Here is a 27,843-nt window from a genome sequence, read left to right as displayed (position 1 = left end):
TTCGTACGTAAATCATCTCATAAAAGACGGGATGGAAAACGCACACATACGATACCCGGGGAGTTCTTAACATGATGAGAACTGTAACCTCTCCACCCCGCCATGAGTTAACCTGAGTCAAACTGTAACCTCCCAATGTTACAATGTTGGATAGACCAACTTCTGGTTAAGTCACGTTACCACTGGGTGAGTGATCAGGTTAATTTAGGTGTCGACAGAGACCAACGCGTTACTCTTGTTTTTCATCTTGCGGGGAAATGGTCCTCCAGTACGGCTACTGGACATTTACCTCTCTACACCAAACACTCCATCTCTAATTGGCACAGTCTTCCCTCACCTGGCTAATGCAACCGTAGGCCCTCAACTGTCTGCTGGGCTCCTCCCTCCCTACCTACTTGGGTGCTATTTTCTCCACCTTAAAGTGGCCGCTATTCCCTATCATCCCGACACAAATTACTAGTTATCTAATCCCCACTTGGCTACTGCTCTCTCTCTCTCTCTCTCTCTCTCTCTCTCTCTCTCTCTCTCTCTCTCTCTCTCTCTCTCTCTCTCTCTCCCCTACTTCGCGTCTCCCGCGCCTCCTTACTTGGCAACCGGTTCCTCCCTCCCATGGGAGACTGTGTAGGGGGGAGAGAAAAAAAAGCTGATCTGATAACCCAATTTGAGTAACGATACAGACACTCACGGAAAGGCTAATGAATGGAGAGGTGGTTGGTATTATTCACCTTTGCTACTGAATCAAACTGATAATGAAGGGAAAAGTGAAAATGATGGCCTCAAATCAAGAAGATGCAGGTGCGTGGATTCAAAATGACTTGACAGAAACATCATCATTTTCTGCTTTCAAAAATGAAGAGAATTCCTCGCTGAATGATGAGGACAATTCTTCGTTGAATGATGATGACAATTCTTCGTTGAATAATGAAGGTAATGCTTCGATGAATGATGAAGACAATTCTTCGTTGAAGGATGAAGGCAGTTCTTCGTTAAATGATGAAGGCAATTCTTCGTTGAATGATGAAGGCAATCGTTCAATGAATGATGAAGACAATTCTTCGTTGAATGATGAAGGCAATTCTTCGTTGAATGAAGAAGACAATTTTTCGTTGAATGATGAAGGCAATTCTTCGTTGAATGAAGAAGACAAATCTTCGTTGAATGATGAAGGCAATTCTTCGTTGAATGATGAAGGCAATTCTTTGCTGAATGATGAAGGCAATTCTTCGTTTAATGATGAAGGCAATTCTTCGTTGAATGATAAAGACAATTCTTCGTTGAATGATGAAGACAATTCTTCGTTTAATGATGAAGACAATTCTTCGTTTAATGATGAAGACAATTCTTCGTTTAATGATGAAGACAATTCTTCGTTGAATGATGAAGACAATTCTTCGTTGAATGATGATGACAATTCTTCGTTGAATGATGAAGACAATTCTTCTTTGAATGATGAAGACAATTCTTCGTTGAATGATGAAGACAATTCTTCGTTGAATGATGAAGATAATTCTTAGCTACATGATGAATACAATTCTTCGTTGAATGATGAACCCAGTCCTTCAGCGAAGGATGAAGACACTTCGTTGAATGGTGAACGCAATTCTTCGTTGAACACAATTCATCGATGAAGGAGTCCCTACTACGAAATAAAACTCGGATCCGAAAAGTCTCGGCTGGAACCTGAGATTTACGTCTTTCTTTTACGTCATGCTAGACGCTGTTGGTTTATAAAACTGCTGACGGGGCTCGAAGCTGGTGAGAACACAGACCCACGTATCCGGGACGCCATGAGCACCTCCTGAGCCAGCGTCTGGGACTTTTGGGGGTGTGAAGGATGGTTGGCTAATGCCCTTGAACACGATCGTAGGCTGTGACCTTACGTCTTGACCAAGGAACGGCCTGGCCCATCGTAACCAAAGGGTCATACACCCATGCTTTACGTTAAGGATACGACTATAAGTCGTCTCAATTCTATCGGCGACAAGGGATGACAAGCTTGTCTATCGGCCCCCCTAACGGATGACAGGTTTGTCTATCGGCCCCCTAAAGGATAACAAGTTCGTCCATCGGCTCCCTAACGAATGACAAGTTTGTCTATCGGCGCCTTAGCTTATAAGTTATCGTCTCCCGTGCATCTATAACCAAATACAAAGGAGAGAGAGAGAGAGAGAGAGAGAGAGAGAGAGAGAGAGAGAGAGAGAGAGAGAGAGAGAGAGAGAGAGAGAGAGAAATCCTTTCAATTTAATGAGAAAGGGAAGGAGGGCCGGAAGGATGAGGGGCAAAATTTCCGTTCCGTCGGATGGATAAACTAGACGGAAGGGGCGAGGTGCCCATCCCTATTCCACAGGATACATCTTGCAATTTTGCAAAGACGATAGACTGGCAAGTGTGTGTGTGTGTGTGTGTGTGTGTCCCATACCCCCATCATCATGAACATTACTTCGAGCGTGTGGGGTGGTTGTAATGAGTGTCAATGCACCAGCAAATGACCAGAACATTATACCATATACCGCTGCACTGACACACCCAAGCAGCTGGGAGTAACATGCTACTTAAGAAGACTTCAAGAACCAAAACCAACCCCCCTTCCTCCCCAGGTAAAGCTGGGGTTGAAGAGTCAGGCTGGTTTATACCCCACCCCCAGCATTACCCACCAACTTGTATTACCTGTCATTACTGATTGACAGCAGCAATAAATAGGTCAGGCACGCGTGTCGCATACATAATTGCTACTTGCTGAAGCGACCCCAATCAAAACACAATAGAGGCCCGGCAGACGTTCTCTTTATCTACATCGGTAATTTATTTCGTGGATGGTGCAATGACACGGCGGAGGAGCGGCGTGTGCGGAGCTGGGGGATGCCCCCCCACCCCCCAAACAACGGTGGGGGAAACGGGGGAGGGGACTAGGAGGAGGAGCCTGGCTTGACGTGGGGGCGTCGCCGACTCACGCGCCGTCCGCTGGTTGGCTGAGCGCGACGCCCCGCCAGCCACAGTCGGCTTCGTAATAACCCATCTATCCTCAGGCCACACCTACGTCCTTCTTTATCACCAACTACACATTTGACACAGACTTATAATCCGAATGGGCTCCGGGAGTTAATCTTGGTTTATGACAACACACCCGGGGTAGACGTTAGTAAAGTTTCTACTGAGTTATTTCTTACCCAGCTCTGGCTGACGGACGAGTCGCTGGCGGGCAAATGCGATGCTCTTCGTCGTCGAAACCAGCAGGGATCTACCTACTTTGGGGAAGGTATGGCCGCCCCAGACTACGCTTTCGCCGATGTCATACACGGCCCACACAAACGCCGCAGGGGAACACCACAATACACAACGGCGTAACCTTTCATGACAACTTGTCCACACGTAATGTAATATTTACGACAAACATATCCCAACTCCCAACAAGCTGTGATTACGTACGGGTAGCAAAACAAATCACGGCTTTGTTTGTGTATTAATAATTTGCGACAAACAAACACAGGGGGACGATACCGAGGGCAGTGAGGACTTAACGTCAGATATTAGGGACTTTCAGTTTACACGCAGCTGTCACCAATCACCGCAACAAACCCTGCCATCTACCGACGTAATAACACTGCAACTTAACTACAAATACGCTGTCCATCTCACCAATCGCTTGCCACTCCCCTTCGCCACAGACCACCAACTTCCGCGCATTTACTACTTACTTCTGCCATTCATCACGACATAATGGGTGCCATCTTGAACATCACCCCGCCACCGCCACCTCCCGCACCCAAAGATCTCTCGTCCCTCTTGATCCACTGCGGCGCCACAACCACAACGAACTCCCGTTGTATGGCAGGTATAGTCGTTGACCACATGATTCAAGCACGGGCCTGCCCGGGTTCGCATCGTGGAGACGGCATTCGGCCCACAGCCAATCCCAATTGTTCATCCTCCCCTAAGCGATGGTCGACAAACGGGACCACCTGGCTTAGACTGATTGGGTGTGTAAGTGTACACATACAACGGAGTAAAGCCATGGTATACACATACATGGTCTAGAAACGGGGGTAAAACAAGTGCCAAACTCTGAGAGCTCCATGTAACTCACCAAACAGTCATGAAACGTGCTACACAGCAACACACAGCTGCTATACAACCAACAAATATTATACACATGTTAGATAACACACACACACACACACACACACACACACACACAATGCCTATTCATCACTACACAGCTGCCATCCCGCACCGCAATTGCGTCACCTTACACCTGCTCTCTAACAACACTTACCACACAGACTATACCACACACACACACACAACACACACACGCACACAGCCATCCGACACCATACAGACACCACGGAAACACCACACGACTATCATCCAACACCACAAAGCCAGTGTCGAGTAACGAACAACCCTCCACTTCTGTAACATCTTTAATGCCTCAACCGTGTACTGTCAAGCTTAATAAGGCAGCCCAAATCCAATAAACCCGTTATTCATTTATTTATCTAGCGATCACCTCAGACCACATCTATTCATCTATTTATCTAGCGACCACCCCAGACCACATCTATTCATATATTTATCTAGCGATCACCTCAGACCACATCTATTCATTTATTTATCTAGCGATTGGAACCTCAGACCACATCTATTCATTTATTTATCTAGCGATCACCCCAGACCACATAACTATCACCCAGCACCAAAGAAAAGAAAAAAAAAAAGAGAGAAGCAATCAGCCAAAACCGCTCGGTAACCATCAAAAGACACCTACACTGCTATCACCCAACACAAAGGTACGACCCTTGTGTATGACACGATAGGACGGCCCTTAAGGCACGAAGGTACGACCCTTGTGTATGACACGACGGTACGGTCATTAAAGGCACGAAGGTACGACCCTTGTGTATGACACGATAGTACGGCCCTTAAGGCACGAAGGTACGACCCTTGTGTATGACACGACGGTACGGTCATTAAGACACGGAGGCACGACCCTTGTGTATGACACGATAGGACGGCCCTTAAAGGCACGAAGGTACGACCCTTGTGTATGACACGATAGGACGGCCCTTAAGGCACGAAGGTGCGACCCTTGTGCACGACGGTACGGCCCTTTAAGGCACGAAGGTACGACCCTTGTGCACGACGACGCTATCTTCGGATGATACGATGGTGTAGCCCCTATGGACACGGGAGGGCAACCCTTGGAAGACGAGGAGGACTTAAACCCTCGAACATAAACAGTGAGACTCTTGGGTAGGAAGTCAGCACAAACGCCAGGCTAAAACGCTCTTTGAGGCTCGTCCTGCCGTGGTTAAGAAGCTGAGAAGTCCCTTAATCCTAGTTAATCTACATGGCATGCTCTCCCTACGGGCTTTCCCACGTTATTGACACGCCATTTTCTTTTTCTTGTCACACCTAGATTCATCATTATTAGGAAGCTAATCTCTGCTTCACACTTCAGCAATTTGTGCTTCAAGAACCACCCCTCTCCCCCTCCCCCTCCACCACCACCAAACGCAACACTGTCGAATTATATTCACGTTCTTACAAAGGACAGATTGCAACCCACACCCTCGAACCTATCTTGAACTCCAATCCGCCAGAGATATGCAGAATCTAAGATTACACTAAACTCCCCAGACTAATGCGAATCATACTCTCGTCTTACGCTCAGGTCACCATCTCTCCTCGTCAACCCACACCCTCGAACCTATCTTGAACTCCAATCCGCCAGAGATATCTAGAATCTAAGATTACACTACACTCCCCAGACAAATGCGAGTCATACTCTCTCTCGTCTTACGCTCAGGTCACCATCTCTCCTCGTCACAATTATCAGGACACCATCTAAGACCCCTTATCCTCAAGGATACTATACTATACTATATACTATACTATACTATACTAATACTATACTATACTACACTATACTATACTATACTATACTATACTACTATACTAAAGACGCATTTAAAGATTGCAAGACCAATGCAGAGTTGAGGAGTGGGCATGTGTGTGTGTGTGTGTGTGTGTGTGTGTGTGTGTGTGTGTGTGTGTGTGACGGTGTTCTGTGAGTGAGCCACCACTGGAGAGTGAAGCAGTGGACACGTATGGGTAGTAACAGTCCTCAGTGGGATCTAGGGAACCAGTGGGATCCTCGATCACCCACCATAACATAACAAAATTTTAGGTGCAAAGAACAAAATAATATCCTCACATTAAGTGTGCTAAAAGAGCGGACGAGAGAGAGGTGAGGGAGGAAACATAAAAGAAATCCATCATTCTCTTCTTTTATGTACAGTGTACTGGACGGCTAGCTAAAGCACTATGGAATATCGCATCTGCACTGGTTCATACGGGGTATGATAAGAAGTGAAATAACATAGGGGAGGGGGGAAAGTGGCGGTACACTGTATTATACAAGCTGAGCAGTGAAATAGCCCAGAGGGCAGCGACGGTACACGCAGTTATACACGGTTTTGTCAAACAGTGAAATAAGAGACGAGCGAAGAGGTACACCGTATCGTAAACACGTTGTGCAGTGAAGTAATCCAGGAAGAAGCGACGGTACACTGCCGCATACGAGGTAGGTTTAAGCAGTGAAATAATCATATCCAAATAGGAGCGACGCTATCATCTCAAACGAGGTACATTAAACAGTGAAACAAACCAGAGAGGACCGACGTTCCGCTCGTACCAAGCACATTAGACAGTGAAATAACCCGGAATGGAGCGACGGGTATGCCATTATCCGAAGAGGAACGGAATCAGTACAGGACTTTAAATCCCTTTAACCCGCGACATGAGGACTTTAGAAACTGACGGAGGAGGAGGAGGAGGAACTCCTTCAAGAGCTCCGGTGCAGGAAGACGGCGCCAGCGGCCGGGACGTACGCAAGGTGCGCCGCCCCTCCACTCCCCTCACCGTCCACACATTCCCACCTGTCATCTCCGCTGCGGTAGGCGGATCCGGACCCCTTACCGGAAACTGAATTACACGTGAGATTACAGCAATTAGTTTTCAAACCGCATGAGGGTAAAGGTTCCTTGAGGACCAAGTTATCAACCCACATGAAGGTAAAGGTTCCTGAAGGACCAAGTTATCAACCCACATGAAGGTAAAGGTTCCTTGAGGACCAAGTTATCAACCCACATGAAGGTAAAGGTTCCTGAAGGACCAAGTTATCAACCCACATGAAGGTAAAGGTTCCTAGAGGACCAAGTTATCAACCCACATGAAGGTAAAGGTTCCTGAAGGACCAAGTTATCAACCCACATGAAGGTAAAGGTTCCTGAAGGACCAAGTTATCAACCCACATGAGGGTAAAGGTTCCTGAAGGACCAAGTTATCAACCCACATGAAGGTAAAGGTTCCTTGAGAACCAAGTTATCAACCCACATGAGGGTAAAGGTTCCTGAAGGACCAAGTTATCAACCCATATGAAGGTAAAGGTTCCTGAAGGACCAAGTTATCAACCCACATGAGGGTAAAGATTCCTGAAGGACCAAGTTATCAACCCACATGAGGGTAAAGGATCCTAGAGGACCAAGTTATCAACCCACATGAAGGTAAAGGTTCCTTGAGGACCAAGTTATCAACCCTCATGAAGGTAAAGGTTCCTGAAGGACCAAGTTATCAACCCACATGAAGGTAAAGGTTCCTGAAGGACCAAGTTATCAACCCACATGAGGGTAAAGGTTCCTGAAGGACCAAGTTATCAACCCACATGAGGGTAAAGGATCCTTGAGGACCAAGTTATCAACCCACATGAAAGTAAAGGATCCTAGAGGACCACGTTTTCAAACCGCATGAGGGTAAAGGATCCTAGAGGACCAAGTTTTTTTTTATCCACACGCTGGTTAAAGTATGCTAGAAGGTCCCAAGCATTTGTTTCTCGTAGACGCTGATGGGTTGTTGAGGTCGGTCGGTCTGTCCCCGTTCTGCAACACAGTCGAGACCGAATGTCCCTCCCCCGTCCGTCGGTTCCCTCTCGAGACACGACCACCTTGACATAGTGCACCTGAGACACACAGAAACACCGCTACTCAAAGACGATTTGTTCATCTGAAATATATATATATATATATATATATATATATATATATATATATATATATATATATATATATACATAAGTGCACCTGGGGGACAGGAATCTTTCTTACTCCGGTGTCAAGGAGGAGCGGTTGTTGAAGCGGAGGGCGTACATGTTTCGGGGATGGGAATGGGGAGGAGGGACCTGGGGAGTGGCTGGGGACATCCCGCCACTCGTGAACTTTATCGGCTTCCCGTCAATGACAAATGTGGCCAGATTGCCGGTCATTACGTGGGCCAGCACGGGTAATCTGCCGCCTCACCACCCTCCATTATCCCTGCCTGGGTCCTCTGGCACCCCATCCTCAATCTTGCATCTGACCTTACCGCCCGCTCCCCCAGCCAGCCAGCCAGCCTTGGGGGTGCTACCCTGGTCCGTCCAGCCTGGGGTGTGCTACCCTGGTCCGCCCAGCCTGGGGTGTGCTACCCTGGTCCGTCCAGCCTGGGGTGTGCTACCCTGGTCCGTCCAGCCTGGGGTGCTGCCGGGGCAAGCTTGGGATGCTATCCCTCCTCTACCCCCGGCAACACTGGGACAGCAACGCTGGGGAAGACTATCTTGAGCGCAGATCGAAACCAGTGGAAAGAGGAAGTTAGTATCCTGACCCATACGACCGTATCAGTCAGCCTAATTGGGAGCGCTAATTAGGACAGCGCTAAATCTTTGGTCCATCTGTGGTTACTGACACTAAACCACTCGAGTTTACTGTCCTGGTTTACCCCCTGAGTGTTGTCTAGCTTAATGTGTGTGTGTGTGGTGGGGGGTCATTGGCGTGATCCTACGAGAAATACTATCGTATACCTTTCTGTACGTGAAGGTCTTGAGATGGAGGTGTCGGACGGACGGAGTTCGGTGACTTACTGCCTCGAAGTGCGTTTGGTATCACGACCTCAACGACGAAGTCGCCGACCAGGTACCGTCCCGACCCACTTCAGCTCGCGAAACAGCGACAACCACACTAGCTGTCTTCCTTTAAACATGTACGAGGGCAATACCAAGGACGGAGGGGGGAGGGAGTTTCCTCCTCAGCCCAATAGGTAAGGGACCTTTCCATCCTACCTTACAGTTAAATGTTTCCTTAACCCCTTGAGGACTGGGGTACGTCCCACGGGGTACTATGAATGGCTTGACTTTTTCGACCTGACCCTTAATAGCCAGGTCAAAGGCCAGGGTACAATCCCACCCTCCGCCGTCCAAGAGACGTACCGTCGTACTCTATCAGTTAAGAAGACCTGTCACCACGAAAGTACCTACATATATATATATATATATATATATATATATATATATATATATATATATATATATATATATATGCACGCGTCAGCGAGGTAGCGACGTAAACCAAACCTCTCCCGTCACACTATGACTGGAGTGGGAGGGGACTGAACGCGGTGGAGGAGGATGACAGCGCACAGGACAGAAGAGGCCCAAGACTCCCGTCCATAGGGGTGTGCGGGGAAGGGAGGCGTGAACGACACGGCAGATGCTCAGGTTGGGACGATGACACACCACGACCAGCAGCAGCTATCCACGACCACGACCACCAGCACCACCAGCAATCTACCACCACGACCACCAGCAGCTACCCACCACCACGACCACCAGCACCACCAGCAGCTACCCACCACCACCAACACCACCACGACCACCGCCGCCACACGCTAACCCACCATCACTTTCCCCCGGACTAGACTTTTACCACAATGACGGCCCACGACGCACAAATGCCACAGATAAACATGGTAAGCCATGTGGCGCCCGCCCTCACCCTCCCCTTCCCCCCAAAATGAGACAACGAGAGTCATCAGTATAGCTAACGAGAGAGGTTGAGGAGAAAAAACACGAAGGATACTCACACAGTCGGGAGGTATATATATATATATATATATATATATATATATATATATATATATATATATATATATATATTCATTTATCTAATCATTTATTATACTTTGTCGCTGTCTCCCGCGTTAGCGAGGTAGCGCAAGGAAACAGACGAAAGAATGGCCCATCCCACCCATGCCGTTCACATTATGGGATGTTGCGTCGAACCCTGAGGTCTCTCTCTCTCTCTCTCTCTCTCTCTCTCTCTCTCTCTCTCTCTCTCTCTCTCTCTCTCTCTCTCTTCCTGTCTGCGGGGGTCTCAACTCCAACTGTATTATGCCTGAAGGCCATTACCACTGGAGAGAGAGAGAGAGAGAGAGAGAGAGAGAGAGAGAGAGAGAGAGAGAGAGAGAGAGAGAGAGAGAGAGAGAGAGGAGCAGACAGCGTACCAGACGTCAGTAATCAGTACTACGGACACCCCTGCGACAACCATCCATCATAATTCACACCCCTGTCACCTTCCCCTCCGACCACCCACCCACCCTTTCCTGTCCCCACACACACACACACACACACACGTGTGTGTGTGTGTGTGTGTGTGTGTGTGTGTGTGTGTGTGTGTGTGTGTGTGTGTGTGTGTGTCACTTTCACTCAAAGTTACAGTGTCAACCCTCGCGACAGAGTTCGACTTCCACTCGACTCCCGATGGACCTTCGAAATCATAGCCCATACAAAGCCCCTCCAGGGCAGAGCATCCAGGAGCTATGTCATTCCCTTGAGGCAGGACAGCCGTGAGCCAGGTCGTCGTCCTCTGTGACCCTTCCTCAACCGTGAGCCAGGTCGTGCCCTGAGACCTCCCACAGCAGTGAGCCAGGTCGTGCCCTGAGATTTCCCACCGCAGTGAGCCACGTCGTGCCCCGAGACCTCCTACATCAGTAAGCCAGGTCGTGCCCTGAGACCTCCTCCCACAGCAGTGAGCAGCAGGTCGTGCCCTGAGACCTCCCACCGCAGTGAGCCAGGTCGTGCCCCGAGATCTCCTACATCAGTGAGCCAGGTCGTGCCCCGAGATCTCCTACAGCAGTGAGCCAGGTCGTGCCCCGAGACCTCTTCCCACAGCAGTGAGCCACGTCGTGCCCCGAGACCTCCCACATCAGTAAGCCAGGTCGTGCCCCGAGACCTCCTCCCACAGCAGTGAGCCAGGTCGTGCCCTGACACATCCCACAGCCGTATGCTAAATCGTCCCGAGAGACACCCCCTCCTGCTGTGGGAGGAGATCTCGGGGCACGATCTGGCTCGCTGCTGTGGGAGGGGGTCTCGGGGCACGACGTGGCTCACTGCTGTGGGAGGAGGTCTTGGGGCACGACCTGGCTCACGGCTGTGGGAGGTCTCGGGGCACGACCTGGCTTACTACTGAGGGAGGTCTCAGGGCACGACCTGGCTCGCTGCTGTGGGAGGGGGTCTCGGGGCACGACGTGGCTCACGGCTGTGGGAGGAGGTCTTGGGGCACGACCTGGCTCACTGCTGTGGGAGGAGGTCTCGGGGCACGACCTGGCTTACTACTGAGGGAGGTCTCAGGGCACGACCTGGCTCGCTGCTGTGGGAGGGGGTCTCGGGGCACGACGTGGCTCACGGCTGTGGGAGGAGGTCTTGGGGCACGACCTGGCTTACTGCTGTGGGAGGAGGTCTTGGGGCACGACCTGGCTTACTACTGAGGGAGGTCTCAGGGCACGACCTGGCTCGCTGCTGTGGGAGGAGGTCATTTATCATGAGAATCTCCCTGAGCGTGGAGGCCGTCCCTCTGAGCGGGCCGAGCCCAGCCAACTGGCGTGTCGCCACCTGGGATCAATACCACTACTGCTATTGCCACTAACTGGTACCAAAATATGCTGTCATTGTGAACTGGTGTGTCTGGGCAGGCCTCGCCTCCCCTCGCGTGCCAACCTACATCAGGGCCAGGAATTAGCCAGGGTATTTTAGTTACAATATACTGCAAAGGCAGACAGGGTGGAGACTCTGTTTGTCAGCCACTAAACAAGCTATAAATTCTATCCATTTGATTATTCTTTTAATATACTATCTACTGTGACAAGCGCAGGAGCAATCAAAGACAAATACAGCTGTACAGATACGTAAATATGGTTGTATATGTACGTAAATATTATTGGACAGATACGTAAATATGGTTGTATAGATACATGAATATGGTTGTATAGATACATGAATATGGTTGAAGAGATACATAAATATGGTTGTATAAATACGTATGTTTGTATAGATAAGTAAACATGGTTGTCTAGATACGTAAATGTGGTTGTATAGATACGTAAATGTGGTTGTATAGATACGTAAATATGGTTGAATAGATACGTAAATACGGTTGTCTAGATACATAAATACGGTTGTCTAGATACGTAAATGTGGTTGTATAGATACGTAAATATGGTTGTATAGATACGTAAATATGGTTGTATAGATACGTAAATTTGGTTATATAGATATGTAAACATTACACGACAGTCCTCCTTAAAGCCCTTTACCACTCGATGACTCCAGTTGAAGCCTACGGGCCGAGGAAGGTGGGAAGAGGAGGAGGAAGAGGGCGGCCGTCGACCTTGCGTCCATCACCCTAGTGGCCTTCGTCAGCAGGCAGGTCCCCAGAGAAGAGAGAGAGAGAGAGAGAGAGAGAGAGAGAGAGAGAGAGAGAGAGAGAGATCCTCCTCAGTGCGATGCCATGACGTCCACACGGAGGGCGGGCTGTAGCTCCTCCCTCCTGCCTCATAACCCCCCCTCCCCCCACAAGCGCCCGAGGGAAGGAGGTGGGCGCACGGAGCAAACGACGAGACAAAGTGGGTGTGTGATGACGTTCGAGAGGTGGTAAGTTCTCAGGATAGCGTGACGGGTTAATAATCCAGCAGTTCCTGGAAGACGCCAATCAGCTGCACGAGAACTCTCTCACTCCCCCAACCAACCCCTTCCCACCACCACCACCCCCCCCAATCCCGAGCCTCCAATGTCCAACCGACATGGCCTCTGTACACTACTGTCTCAATTACTAATGGGGAAAAAAAAAACGCAAACAAATGTCGAACGACGCGAAGTTACTATTCCGCCAGAGTCCTACTCCACACCGGCGGACGCCCCTGGACGAGCGTCCTGCACGTGGTAGACTGCGGAGTCGGGGGCGCCAGACCGTGGCGTGCCTAGGGGCCAGTCGGGAGCCACCGGGAGGCCAGCTGGGTGTCCATCGGCAACAAGAAGAGGATACGTACGGCCAGGTAATGCGCGGTTGGCCCGAGCCGAACCCGAGGCCATCCTCGACTGATCTCGGTTCAATATGGGTTCCTTTCCTTTTTTCTTACATCCTGTGATTTTTTTTTTCAGACCGGGGGGGAAAAATATATATGCATCAAATCGTACACGGCTCTGAATCACCAGACGGAACCAGCGGCCAACAGATGAAGGGGGGAGAGAGACTCAGGGGGAGGCGGAGAGCAGGTTGAGGTGAGATTTGGGGAGGCACTGCAGCCTGGGTTAAGTCTCTTACTGGGCCCAAGCCATACCACAATGAGGTACCCATGCGAATACACCGTCTATCGGGAGAGAGCAAGCTCGCTCCTTACCTTATGCATCCCCCGCCAACTCCAACGCTGTCAAGTAGCAGCCCCAGCGGCGTGCACACTGTTCCCCTCTCACAAACAAATCCGCAAGTCAGAAAGAGGAACGTCATTCGACCGAGTAACTCGATAGACAATACGGTCGAACACAGAAACGTGTCGAGTGACTGGGGCCATGTAAGCGCCCGTCGACACACAGACCTAGCAGGGGTTCTCGTCTGCCAGGAGGAGGAGGAGGAGGAGGAGCCCCGCTTTACGTTTCCGTAGTAGCCCAAGCGGACCCTGGTCGGCCCTCAGGAGCCTCTCTCTTTCCCTGGTCAGCCTGCAGCAGTAACCGCGGGTAATCAACACCCTCTGGTAAGCGGTAATATCTATTTCCGTTAGGGCCGCTGGGTAATAGGGGGTGAGATATACCTGCCGCCCAAAGCTGCTGCCACTGCTGCTGCAGCTGGCAGAAGGGCAGCAGCTTCCTCTGGGTGCAGCTGGCCTCCCCGAACGGCTTCACCCTCAACTACGCGCCCCGTCAGGCCTTCCCGCCAAGCCCTGTGCGTAGACACACACATGCACAGAATGGAGAATGAATGGAATAAAATGAATGAAATCATCGATGCGGAGGGCACACAGATGTTCAAAAAATGAGTATGACAAGAGAAAATATCAAGAAATGGGGTCCCACGAGTGCAGAACGTGAAAACGTTCATGACGTCTGTGTCACAACTTGCATGGCGTCACGAGAAAACGTTCTTGACGTCTGTGTCACACCTTGCATGGCGTCACGTGAAAACGTTCTTGACGTCTGTGTCACAACTTGCATGGCGTTACGTGAAAACGTTCTTGATGTTTGTATCACAACGTTCCTGACGTCTGTGTCCCAACTTGCATGACGTCACGAGAAAACGTTCTTGATATCTGCCTTACATCTTGCTTGGCGTCAACGCCCCACAGTGGTGGTGGTGGCCACCATGAGCCTGCATAACACCTGACCATGGTGGTCACTGGGTGCTGCATAATACCGCGTAATAATGTCTCCTTCCCCGTTGTCTTCAGAAGTATGTATCAAGGTCTCCAATACACGACCTGCCCTCCAGCGGATAAACTCGTTATGGGCCGTAAGGTCTTCTGTTTTCTTGGTTTCCTATGCACTGTCCTCCAGCAGATAACCTCGTCGTAGACCATCAGGTCATATTTCATATGGCTTTCCCACGTACTGTCTTCCAGCAGATAATCTCGTCAGAGACCATCAGGTCATATTTCATATGGCTTTCCCACGTACTGTCTTCCAGCAAATAACCTCGTCATAGACCATCAGGTCATGTTTCATATGGCTTCCCACGTACTATCTTTCAGCAAATAACCTCGTCATAGACCATCAGGTCATATTTCATATGGCTTTCCCACGTATTGTCTTCCAGCAGATAACCTCGTCATAGACCATCAGGTCATATTTCATATGGCTTTCCCATGTACAGTCTTCCAGCAGATAACCTCGTCATAGACCATCGGGTCTTCTATGGTTAGGATCCTTAGCTTGGCCTCGACGATGGGCGGGAGCAAAGGTCTGGGACGTCCATGCGCCTGGAACGCACGTGGGTGGGTCTGGAAAGTGTGTAGATCCGGAACGAATGCGGGCCTGGAACGTGCGTGGGTCCAGAACGCATGAGGGTGTGTCATGTATAAGAATCTGGAACATACATAGGTTCGGAAGGCATGTAGGTCTGGAACGCACGTGGGTCTGAATGTTATGATAGTCTGGAAGGTATGCTCGAGTGAGGCTGGATGGGAAGTTACCTAGAATATGGAAAAAAGAAAGTAATCTATAAAAGTCTAATTTGAATTCCTTCTAAGGCTGATCCACAAGACTCCAGCTGTATTTTGACGCCACACCGGCTGTTGTCGTCCCTTACCCTATCTTCCACTTCCATCCGAGAGCTCCTATCCCCTTATCGTCGTTCCCTGCCCAATCCCATTCCATCCCATATCCCCCATCCCTCCCTAATCCCCCCCATCCCCCGTCCCTCCCTGACATTCGTCACAATAAGTGCGTCTGATTACCGTGATGAGCCTGGCCTTGTAATTACACTGGTGGCCCCACAGGACCAAACCAGGTTACCTGTTTCACAAATCTCTCTCTCTATCTCTCTCTCTCTCTATCTCTCTCTCTCTCCCAGGTAGGAGAGGGAGCGAGTCCACCAGTATCACTGTGGGAGCCTTCCAAAGGAAATGGCCTGCCTTGTTACGTTGGTTTGGTTACGTTGGTTTGGTTAGCTCTCGTCGGTTTGGCTGGCAGTAACGTAGTAGCCACGACAGCCTGTAAACTGACGGTCTCAGTTGACCATAAGCTTGACTTCGTCTCACCCACCCAATTTTCATGTCGACCGAAGGGGGAGAGTTGAACCCCGGTCACATTCTCCTCCGCCAAGGGAAAGTGAACTTGAGTCGTATTTCCCCTCCCTCCAGCGACAGTGAGATGTACCAAGAGCGCGACCATTACACACACACACACACACACACACACACACACACACACGCACATACACACACACACACTGCACCCCCCGTTCGAACCTCCCACAAACATCATGTCAAACCCTTCCCCGCCCACCACAACCCTCTTCACTGGGTCTCCGTCAGGGGCGGGTGCACGTTCAGCCACTACATCACCTCCTGCGAGGACGTAATTCGGGCACGGCACGACCCAGACGTAAATCCACCACCAGCATCAACGATCTGTGAGGAGGCTTTGCGATGCAACCCCCTCTCTCCCCGGCCCGCGCGACGATAATTACCCCCGAAGTCATTTGGACGGAGGCCCAAGATGATTGGGTCAAGCAGCAGTAGTAGGGATTTACGTGAATGGAGTCGTGGCTAAGGGGAATGAGAGGGGGGTAGACAAATGGTTTGGACTGATGGAAAGGTGGACGAAGAGCCGGTGGATAAAAGGGGGGTAAAGTGGATGGATACACAGGGGGAGGAAAGGGGTAAGGGGTTGCTCTGGTGAGGGTGGAGGATAGGAGGGAAAGTACGATGACGGAGGATAGAATGGGGAACTCCGTGTGCGAGGGAGGGGCGGCTACCACGCAAGAGGAGCTCCTCAACTAATGATGGCTGATGGTGGTGGTGGTCGCTGATGATGGTGGTGGTGTGGTGGTGGTGTGGTGGTCGCTGATGATGGTGGTGTGGTGGTGGTCGCTGATGATGATGGTGGTGTGGTGGTGGTCGCTGATGATGGTGGCGTGGTGGTGGTGGTGGTGGTCGCTGATGATGATGGTGGCGTGGTGGTGGTCGCTGATGATGGTGGTGGTGTGGTGGTGTGGTGGTTGCTGATGACGGTGGTGGTGTGGTGTGGTGGTGGTTGCTGATGGTGGTGGTGGTGTCGTTGGGGTGTTTGGATGATGTGGACGAGAGGAATACACCAACAAACGTTGGAGAGAGAGAGAGAGAGAGAGAGAGAGAGAGAGAGAGAGAGAGAGAGAGAGAGAGAGAGTGGGTGTGTGGTGTGGGAAGCACGTGATGCGGTGGTGGATGACATTCTCGCGTGTTAGGGCAGGCGACAGTCAGTCGGACGCTGCCCCAGCCAGCAGCCAGCCACCACCAGCAAGGCCGACTCCTGTCAATACACACACACACACACACACACACAAGACAAAAGGTCCAGGTGGATGGGGAAAATTTTCCCCCAACACCCACGGAAACAGGGGGAAGGTGGAAGGGGGGTGTTGGGAAAGAATACCTGGGGATTAATACGAGTCATGAAGCATGATAAACGAAGACATGATAATGAACGTAAGAGCAATAACTTGAAGAAAACGTAAAATGGGGAGAAAAAATATATATAATGATGTCTGAACGCCAAGAGGGGGGGGGGATGGTGGGAAACACACATACACGAGAGAGAGAGAGAGAGAGAGAGAGAGAGAGAGAGAGAGAGAGAGAGAGAGAGAGAGAGAGAGAGAGAGTAACCATAGATCTCCAAGGGGGCCATCCTCGCCATAAGCACACAGCAAGAACACAAGCTTTATCCTCTCGTCACCCACCTCTATGGTAATATGGGTCCAATATACATTTCCTCGTTACTTGGCTACAATGGCCAATTCAGGTTGCGCCCTACAGCAAACCTCACCTACGTAATGCTTGCTCTGTAGAATTCATACGTGTGTATCTAAGAAAAAAAATCCCGTAAGGTCCACATAATAACAATACATTATATATTATAAATATATATATATATATATATATATATATATATATATATATATATATATATATATATATATATATATTCTTTCTTTTCTTTCAAACTATTCGCCATTTCCCGCGTTAGCAAGGTAGCGTTAAGAAAAGAGGGAATATCCTCACCTGGCCTCGTTAATGGGATGGCCTTGATTTAGGGTCTCAGCTAACATATACATATATAGAAAATAAAATTCCTTCTTCCTATTAACAAATAAGCCGAGGATTTCACGTCTACACACACACACACACACACACACACACACACACCTGAGAAGCCTGGGATTGAACACCCACTTTCTCTTTCTCTACCTTCCAGCCCTTCCATACGAGATGACCTTCGCCTGCGGTGTGTCGGGCATCGTGGAAAAGAAAATATTCCAGAGACAACTTCAGCCAGGCCTTTGGAAGACCCCGTAGCAAGATGGATGTAAGAAATGCAATCCACTTGCAGTTAGGGACACATGACATGGACCCATTGATAGGTATTTGGATAATACGCTGAGGACGAAGATACGACCCCCTGAGCACGACGGTACGACACCCTGAGCACGACGATACGACCCTTCGTGTGCGACAGCCTGGCCTTATCAACCTGATCCTTAGAAAGGGTCAGGTTCAAAGGCCAGGAGGATCAACATGCGTACCCACACACACACACACACACAAGCACACATACGTCACCCACAGTTACAACGAAAGACGCCGACAACGAGACCCTTCAAGTGTCGGAGAACGCGGGCGGCGGTAAACGAGGAGCATTCGTTAACCCCCACCTCAACATCGCCACCCCAAACACCCTCCCTCCCCTGGCAGGCCACGGGGAAGTAGCGAATCCTCCACGAGAGCTTAATTACCCACCTGAAGAGGAGGAGGAGGAGGAGGAGGAGAGGACCCGTGAGGAACCGGGGTACCCAAATTATCTCGTGGGGGAGTCATCCCCTCCCGCGCCTCCAATCCTCATGGCCTTCCCCTGACAGAGGCCCATATCATTTGGATCCACAAGGGTCGTATCATTTCCCCCGAAACCCCCGAATTCCGAGCCCCACGGATAATGACAGCGACACCAGTGGGCAACATCCCCTAGGGAGGAGGAGGAGAAGGAGAGGGGGGGAGGAGGAGGACCTCCCTTCCCCTCTGCCATCATCACAACCCCCCCTCACACACAACCCCGTGCTAAACACCGTGGCCGCGCAGGGTCGACGCTCCCGTTCCGGCGCCGTGGGATAGCGATCCTTAGTGACACGGACTACCTGGGGCCCGTAGCCCGATGGGGGCGTGACAATCGTAGAAATACGGTTGGCGGTTTATTTATAGAGGGTTGGGCCTCGCCCGGCCAGCCCGGGGTGTATTTTGCCGACCAACTGGGCGGCCCAGGTAGGTGGGTGGGTGGCACCCCATCCCTACCCCCCCTCCCCGTGTTAACTAACTAGCACTGACACACACACACACACACACACACACACAGACAAGCGTCTCACGCCTATTTCGGAGAGGTTGTGCCATCCTGTCTGTCACTCGTGGGAGCAACTCTCTATCATCCTCAACCTTCCTGTCGCCACCACTACTTCTGTTCTCCACCATCGCCACCACTACTTCTGTTCCCCACCATCGCCACCACTACTTCTGGTCCCCACCATCGCCACCACTACTTCTGTTCCCCACCATCGCCACCACTACTTCTGTTCTCCACCATCGCCACCACTACTTCTGTTCTCCACCATCGCCACCACTACTTCTGGTCCCCACCATCGCCACCACTACTTCTGTTCTCCACCATCGCCACCACTACTTCTGGTCCCCACCATCGCCACCACTACTTCTGTTCCCCACCATCGCCACCACTACTTCTGTTCCCCACCATCGCCACCACTACTTCTGGTCCCCACCATCGCCACCACTACTTCTGTTCTCCACCATCGCCACCACTACTTCTGGTCCCCACCATCGCCACCACTACTTCTGTTCCCCACCATCGCCACCACTACTTCTGTTCTCCACCATCGCCACCACTACTTCTGTTCTCCACCATCGCCACCACTACTTCTGTTCCCCACCATCGCCACCACTACTTCTGTTCCCCACCATCGCCACCACTACTTCTGTTCTCCACCATCGCCACCACTACTTCTGTTCTCCACCATCGCCACCACTACTTCTGTTCTCCACCATCGCCACCACTACTTCTGTTCTCCACCATCGCCACCACTACTTCTGTTCTCCACCATCGCCACCACTACTTCTGTTCTCCACCATCGCCACCACTACTTCTGTTCTCCACCATCGCCACCACTACTTCTGTTCCCCACCATCGCCACCACTACTTCTGTTCTCCACCATCGCCACCACTACTTCTGTTCCCCACCATCGCCACCACTACTTCTGTTCCCCACCATCGCCACCACTACTTCTGTTCTCCACCATCGCCACCACTACTTCTGTTCTCCACCATCGCCACCACTACTTCTGCTCTCCACCATCGCCACCACTACTTCTGTTCTCCACCATCGCCACCGCAGTTTCCTACCACGATCGAAAATACGTTTTCTTTCCCCTCCTCCGCTTCGATATATATATATACCCTACCACTACGACATGCGCGCTACAGTAACCCTACCACAATCCCCTAGCTCTGCCTCCCCCTCCACTAAACCACCATCAACCACTACGGCATAACGTACTTCAGTACCCCTACCACAATCCCCTAGCTCTGCCTCCCCCTTCCACTAAACCACCATCGACAGCAATATACCTACCTACCTATGTCTCTACCACCTCTACAACCACCACTAGTGCGCATAAACTACGCCTACCACCATCCCCTCCACACACACACACACACACACACAACCACCATCCTCCTACCCGCATCATACTAACGCTACCACTACCATCCATCCAAGAACTAACCAGCCAGCCCTCCCACCCCGCCTTACAACCCACATCACACCCCACTCCAACCATCCAGCAGCGGCAGACGCCGTTCCACCACCACCACCACTTCTTAATGACTGGCGTTTCCGGACAAGACAGACAGACAGACAGACAGAAGTGGAGGAAGCAAGTCTGGACCCGGTAAAAAGTTGCAACGGGGAATATAAGAAAAAAACAAAAACAAACCCAGTCTTTATGACCGCTGAAAAAGATAACTCACGTGGACCATTACGGCGCAACCGGTTCAATTAAGATCGAATGCGAAACCCGTTATGTCTGATTCCGTCAAACACGAAATATTCATGCATACGTGTGTCCAACTTTTCTCTCTTTCAAAAGCTGATGCCTTAAGATGCATCGGGTATATCTATACGTCATATTTTCCTCCTCTCTATCTATTTCACGAGGATAGACACACACACACACACACACACACACATCCTTGCCTGCTGGTGAATCGACTCCCCTGAGTCAGATTCGAACCCTGTCTTCAATTTTCCGAGGACGACTTGAGCCAGTGAGCGCATTCGGATCAAAACAGGGATGGCTTAAGAAAAAACAAATCTATGTCACTCGACTGGCATTCGAAGCCATCCTACTAGATTCTACCCCAATGAGTTTCAAGTATTCATTTCTACTCTTTAAAATTTTTACCTCGCAGCGTTCTCGAACTCAGCCTAAGTTAACCCCATTGCGTTCCAGGGACTCGAACTGTTTAACCCCGGCCGGCATTGTGGCTTAACTATACCCCTGCAACACTTCAGGGACTTAATTTTACCCCCCGGCGGCATTTAAGGGGTTTTATCTTACCCCCGCAGCACTTCAGAGTCTTGACTTTACCCTCCCCCCCCCCAAACCCGTGTTTCAGGGACACTCATTTCTACCCCCCGGAGTTCCAATGACTCGATTCGTTTTACCCCAACAGCGTTTAATGGACTCTTAAAATTCTACTCCTTACAACATCTAGCGGATCTGAATTTACCCCCCTAGAGCATCTCTGGAATCCTATTTTACCCCCTAGGTCATCTCTGGGTGCTCAAATATTACCCCTCCTCCTCATCCGGCATCTCGGGGACTCTCAAAATTGACCTCAAACGGCATCTCTGGGTCTCCATGTTACCCCCCTGCAACATCTCGGGAACACACACACACACACACACACACACCCTCCCCCCTAGCGACAGATCTAGATCAACCTCCCCCCACCGGAGATCACCGTTAGCCCGTGGTGGCAACCTGTACTTGGGGGTGGGTGGTGGGTTCCCTGCCCATTACCCCCCTCCGACTAGTCTGGGGGTACTACCGAGACACCGCTATTCTGTTTTTTCCTTCCCTCCTCTCCTCTCCTCTCCTCTCCTCTCCTATCTCTCTACCAGTGTCGACCAGATGTGGAGCAGTTTACGTTTTCCGTGGGTCAAGGACGATTATATCCTTTGTTCCACTAATCAATAAATACAATCGCTCGAGCCTATCGAGGGTAAATCATTTAATTTACAGTGAAGGAGAAGGGACAGGTCTTCATGTTTACAACACGCATTTACAATTATTCAATTTACAGTGAAGGAGAAGGGACAGGTCTTTAGGTTTACAACACGCATTTACAATTATTCAATTTACAGTGAAGGAGAAGTGACAGGTCTTTAGGTTTACAACACGCATTTACAATTATTCAATTTACAGTGAAGGAGGAGGGACAGTTCTTTAAGTTTACAACACGCATTTACAAATCTAAAAGTGTCGACTGACTGATCCAGTGACACATTTCTGAAGTGGTCGAGTGAGCTGAGCAACAGGCCCCGAGGCCCAAAATGCTAGCAGTATACTTTTGACAAAGGCTTTGTGGGTATATGCCTCGCTCAGTGTGTCTGTTGGTAGATAAGGTCGATAGATCTGTCTTGCGTCCTTTGTTACTTGGGACGGAACGTCGTTGGGGTTGACGCTTCGGGTCACAGTGTGTATGAGTAGACACCGCAGTCAAAAAGTGTCTGTTGGTAGACAATTCTGTCAGTGCTCCGAATACAAGACATACGTCAAAAAGTGAGCCTACGAGACATACGTCAAAAAGTGGGCCTACAAGACATACGTCAAAAAGTGAGCCTACAAGACATACATCAAAAAGTGGGCCTACAAGACATACGTCAAAACGTGGACCTACAAGACATACGTCAAAACGTGGGCCTACAAGACATACGTCAAAAAGTGGGCCTACAAGACATGTCAAAAAGTGGGCCTACAAGACATACGTCAAAAAGTGGGCCTAACTGCCCTTGTGTTCTGTCTTAATGTGGTTAGCACTTTTTACACCGTGCACCCTCCCGCGTCCCTCGAGTTTACAAGGCTTGTATTCTCAAGCAGCTTCATGAGGACGGGACACATCCAGTATTTTTAGTGTGTAAGCGAGAAGCTAGTAATGACAGCTGCTAATAGGCTCTAGGCCGTTGGTGTACACCAAGATCGCTCAGCCAGTGGCTCCTGGCGAAGACTTCATCATGTGACAACCAAGCGCCGATGAGACTCCACAGTGCAAGGCCGCCTTGGGTGGACCACAGCCTCATATACTACCATGAGGCCCACCCCTCGACTGAACGAAGGAACCCACCCCCTCCCTTAGGATCAGATCAAAGGCCAGGCCACAGTACCCAAAGGCCGTACTGTCGTGCTACAGGGGTCGTAGACCTCACGCTCAAGGGCCGTCGTGATCCAAGGGGTCGTAAACATCATGGGTCAAAGGCCCATACCGTCGTGCCCCAAGGCTCGTAAACATCGAGCTCAAAGGCCGTACCGTCATGCTCTAAGGGTCGTAAATATCATGTTCACAGGCCCATACCGTCGCGCTCTAAGGGTCGTAAACATCATGGTCACAGGGCCCATACCGTCGCGCTCTAAGGGTCGTAAACCTCATGGTCACAGGCCCATACCGTCGTACTCCAAGGGTCGTAATCATCATGGTCAAGGGCCGTACCGTCGTGCTCCAAAGGGTCGTAATGTCGTGCCCCAAAAGGGTCGCAAACATCATGGTCCGGGAGCTACCCAACTCAGCTGAATGGACCTCCAGAGACCACCATCATCTACCACTCATGGAAACAGCCACTGGTCAGGAAGGACCATGTCACCACCACCCACTTCTACCGGGTAATGTCTCCTCCTCTCCATAAGTCATCAGATGACTGCCAAAATAAACTGCGTGACGCGAGGCTCCACCATCGTTGGGCAGAAAAAAAACCCACAAAACATAACTGCCCTAGACTCAAACACCTTCCCCAAATCACACTCGGACCGAATACAGAAAAAAATATATATATAAACCTCTACACACACACACACACACACACACACACACACACACACACACTGTGTCTCCATCTTTTACATAAACCAACGCATAAAACAAGGCGACGACAAGGAAAAACAAATAAACAACAACAAAAACCCCCCCACCGTCACAAGGTAAACAATATAATATGTCATCAGAGCAAATTGTCATTTCTCCAGTTGTCGAGTCGAAGCCATTCGCTCCGACACGCACGCACACCAGACCGATGATGTCTTTCATATCCTTCCATCCACGTCCTTCCATTTCCTAGCCCAATATATTATATATATATATATATATATATATATATATATATATATATATATATATATATATATATATATGAGAGATAATGATGATAAAATGCCTCGAATTCACAGTTCTTACTCGATCCCAGACATGGCTGGCTGCTTAGCCCAATCCCTACCCAAAGCCAGCGGCGTCAATGTGAGGCGGGACGGGACGAGAGGTGGCCGGGAGTTATGTCCACGATAATCACAGCTAATGTCCGACTCTTGCCCTGTAAATTCCCGTGTTACTGTCGGCCGTCATGGAACTCGGCCCGGGACACGGCTGCCATCACCGGATTTATACACACAACATACGGGCCACAATAATCGGCTCGGCAAACAGGTTTTAAGCCTTTGGACATGTGACAGACGTGTCGGCGGGGGTGTTCGTGTGTCTGTGTGTGCTTGTATGTGTGTGTGTGTGTGTGTGTGTGTGTATTCACATCATCTGACGGCCTAGGTGGCGGTGCGATTCGAGGCACGTCTTCGTCATCTGTCTGCGTCATCACAAGAGCCCACCATGCGACAATAGTGTCGGAAGGTCACTGAATACTGGAGGGTTCTTCGTGGGGTGTGTGGCTGGCGTCAGCAGTCTTCCAACCATGGTTCACTAAACACCACAACCCCCCCCCAAAAAAAAAGGGTCGGCTGTAACTACAATGACCGACAGCTGGTCGTAATGAGTGTATGGAGGTGAGGAAGGGATGTACAGGGGCGAGAAGGTGGCACAATTACCTAATCTTACACCACAGACAAACGAACAAATATATATATATCTTTTTCATACTATTCGCCATTTCCCGCGTTAGAGAAGTAGCGTTAAGAACAGAGGACTGGACCTTTGATAGAATATCCTCATCTGGCCCCCTTCTCTGTTCCTTCTTTTGGAAAATTAAAAAAAAAGAAAAAAAAACGAGAGGGGAGGATTTCCAGCCCCCCCGCTCCTTTCCCTTTTAGTCGCCTTTTACGACACGCAGGGAATACGTGGGAAGTATTTTCTCTCCTATCCCCAGGGATAAAATGATATATATATATATATATATATATATATATATATATATATATATATATATATATATATATATATATATATAACACTTTCACATTCACTGATAATGACACTATAAACTGACTTTCTATACAGCACTTGGGCAGCTGCTGAAGGAACCAAAAAACACGCTCCTTCTATTACCATTTCAAAACTATGGCCAGGGGTAGTTCATATTTTCAAGAATAAAATGTCTCCAATACTACATTACGTAAAATAACAACGACATATTACAAAACGTAATCACGTTCTGTGAAAAGTTAACCATCGCGTAAACTTCTTTAAAACATTAGAGTCTTGGAAGCATTTTGGGTCTGGGAGGTACCATGTGGACATCCAGGTCTGGAAACTTACTTGGTATGGGTTACTAGGAGCTGGGACCCACCAGAAGGTGGTCTCTCAGGGGCCAGGTCTCTACAGTCAGGCGATGGAACCTAACTGGTTAACCACGAATAAGACCATCATCCATGTATCAGACCATCAACCATGCATCAGACCATCAACCACGAATAAGACCATCATCCATGCATCAGACCAACTTTAAGAGTCTGTCAAGGTCCCTCTGGAAGTTTACTTGGGTTGAATTTAGTCAACCATAAATCAGACCAACTTTATGTCTGTGTCGGGTGCTGGGAACTTACCTAATGATGCTCTCTGGGGGCCTCAAGGCTATGTCTGGTGTTGGAACTTACCTGGTGATGGTCTCTAGGGGGTCGCGATGGTCTCTAGGGGTGATGGCCTCTAAGGGGGTCAAGTCTGTGTCAGGTCCTGGGACCTACCTGGTGTAGACCTCTTATGAGGTCCATGCGAGACTGATCCTATGTGAAATGCAGAGTCCCAGTGAGCTGCAATGTTGGGGTCAGGTATGTATAAGATTCTGTAGCCTCTTAGGGGAACCAAGAGGTGTTAAGTCCATGCGCTACGTTGCGACTCAGAGGTTTAGGGTCACTTAGTCAGGCCACAACGACCCACACGGTGTGGGATTCCATTAGCGTCGTGTCAGGCGTGTCTAAGTTCTCTAGATCAAGAGGGTTGCGTACACAGTGAAAGCGTTAGTGGCCTTTGAATTATCTTTTAACACTTGAGGGTGTTACAGGATATTTCGACGTCCTTAATGACACAAGCAGCTGATAGGTCCAAAGTCCGAAGAGCTAACTAACTATCCGGATCAACACAAGAGACGGATTCAGAAAGATGCTATGTTCAGGCAGGGTTGTGTGTGTGTTTATGTCTGGAGGACCTGTGTCTCGTGTGGGGTTTTCCCCGAGGCACCACAGGAAGCGAACGTCCTCGCGAGACCTACCTGGTGACGTTGCTCTCCTGAAGGAACTGGGATTTTGCCTCAGGTTCCATGTCGACCAGCTTCAGCTCGAAGACACCCGAGAACGGAATGAGGATGGCGCCGGGGTCGTTAGCATCAATCCACTCTTTGATCTTCATCAACCTGAAAAGGGAGAGAGAGAAAAGTTCAAATTACAAGAAAATGTCATCGAAAATCACACTGTTCACTGAACCACTATAAGCCTCAACATACGCAAGTTCTAGCCACAAAACATGCCTCATGACCCGGGTCTTCAAGCAGAGAAACCTCCATAAACCCGGAAACCCTTACGTCGTCTTCTTCAGTAAATGATAAAGGCACTAGTTCAGAGCCACCTTCAACCTTGGCCTTGGGAAAGAACCTACGCCGCCCCCGGAAACCCCCCCCCCTTGTGTCTTCGCAATAGCCTGACGGAGCTGTGACCGCGAGGGGCACCGGTAACAAGCACAGAGGAAGGATATGGGGGTGACGTTCGTAATGTGTGGACTGATGTCAATGACTCGGAGTGCGGACCATGTGGCATGCTTCGACGAAGGGTTTCCGAAATGATTCCACGATTTGGAGAGGTACCAACTACAGCATAGGATAATGGGTATACATGTACCCTAATTTGGCAATAATAGAATCAATGCTGGAGTACCCCTTACGGGCTATATGCACGACAGTGGTGTGAAACAGGGGCTTTATATACCAAGCTACTATGCGCATGAGTGTTCAAATTTTGAGAACACATGGAGAACAGGTTCATGGAACACCCCCCCCCCCACACACACACACACACACACACACACACACACACTGGAGGTTCATGGAAATTAGCAGTGGGTCACAGGCCTGGAATACACAACCGTACCGAAACCCTGGCAACTTCGCCATTCTGCCTGGACCCTGGCAAACGCTTCAAGCTACACGCGTGTTTCACAAAGCAAAAAGCCATTTTTCTCTTAATGATTTTTCGCTTGCCCTCCAGACCACTGGCTCATGGCAAAGCAACTGTCTATCTGTAAGAGCCCATGACCACTCCTGGAAGGGCGTTCCAAGATTCGACTATACTATTTTGCAGTGATAAGATTACTAGTGTTATAAACTGATAAGCTATCAATAACACGCGTCTCCAAGTGAGAAGCGAGGTTCGTGTGTGCGTGTGTGTGTGTGTGTGTGTGTGTGTGTG

The 27,843-nt window shown here is 49.7% G+C and overlaps 1 protein-coding gene across 1 annotated transcript in view; it reads right to left on the bottom strand.

The window, feature by feature from the left end:
- The window catches only part of LOC139747544 (obg-like ATPase 1), a 60,241-nt gene that overhangs the window by 8,688 nt on the left and 23,710 nt on the right, over window positions 1–27,843 (bottom strand). Inside the window, exon 8 of the mRNA XM_071659950.1 lies at window positions 26,655–26,795. Coding sequence (XP_071516051.1) covers window positions 26,655–26,795 — 141 coding nt within the window. The remainder of the gene's footprint in view (window positions 1–26,654; window positions 26,796–27,843) is intronic.

This window comes from Panulirus ornatus, chromosome 69, assembly GCF_036320965.1.
Source record: "Panulirus ornatus isolate Po-2019 chromosome 69, ASM3632096v1, whole genome shotgun sequence".
In the NCBI taxonomy this organism is placed as follows: Eukaryota; Metazoa; Arthropoda; class Malacostraca; order Decapoda; family Palinuridae; genus Panulirus; species Panulirus ornatus.
This window is presented reverse-complemented; position numbering and strand designations above follow the sequence as displayed.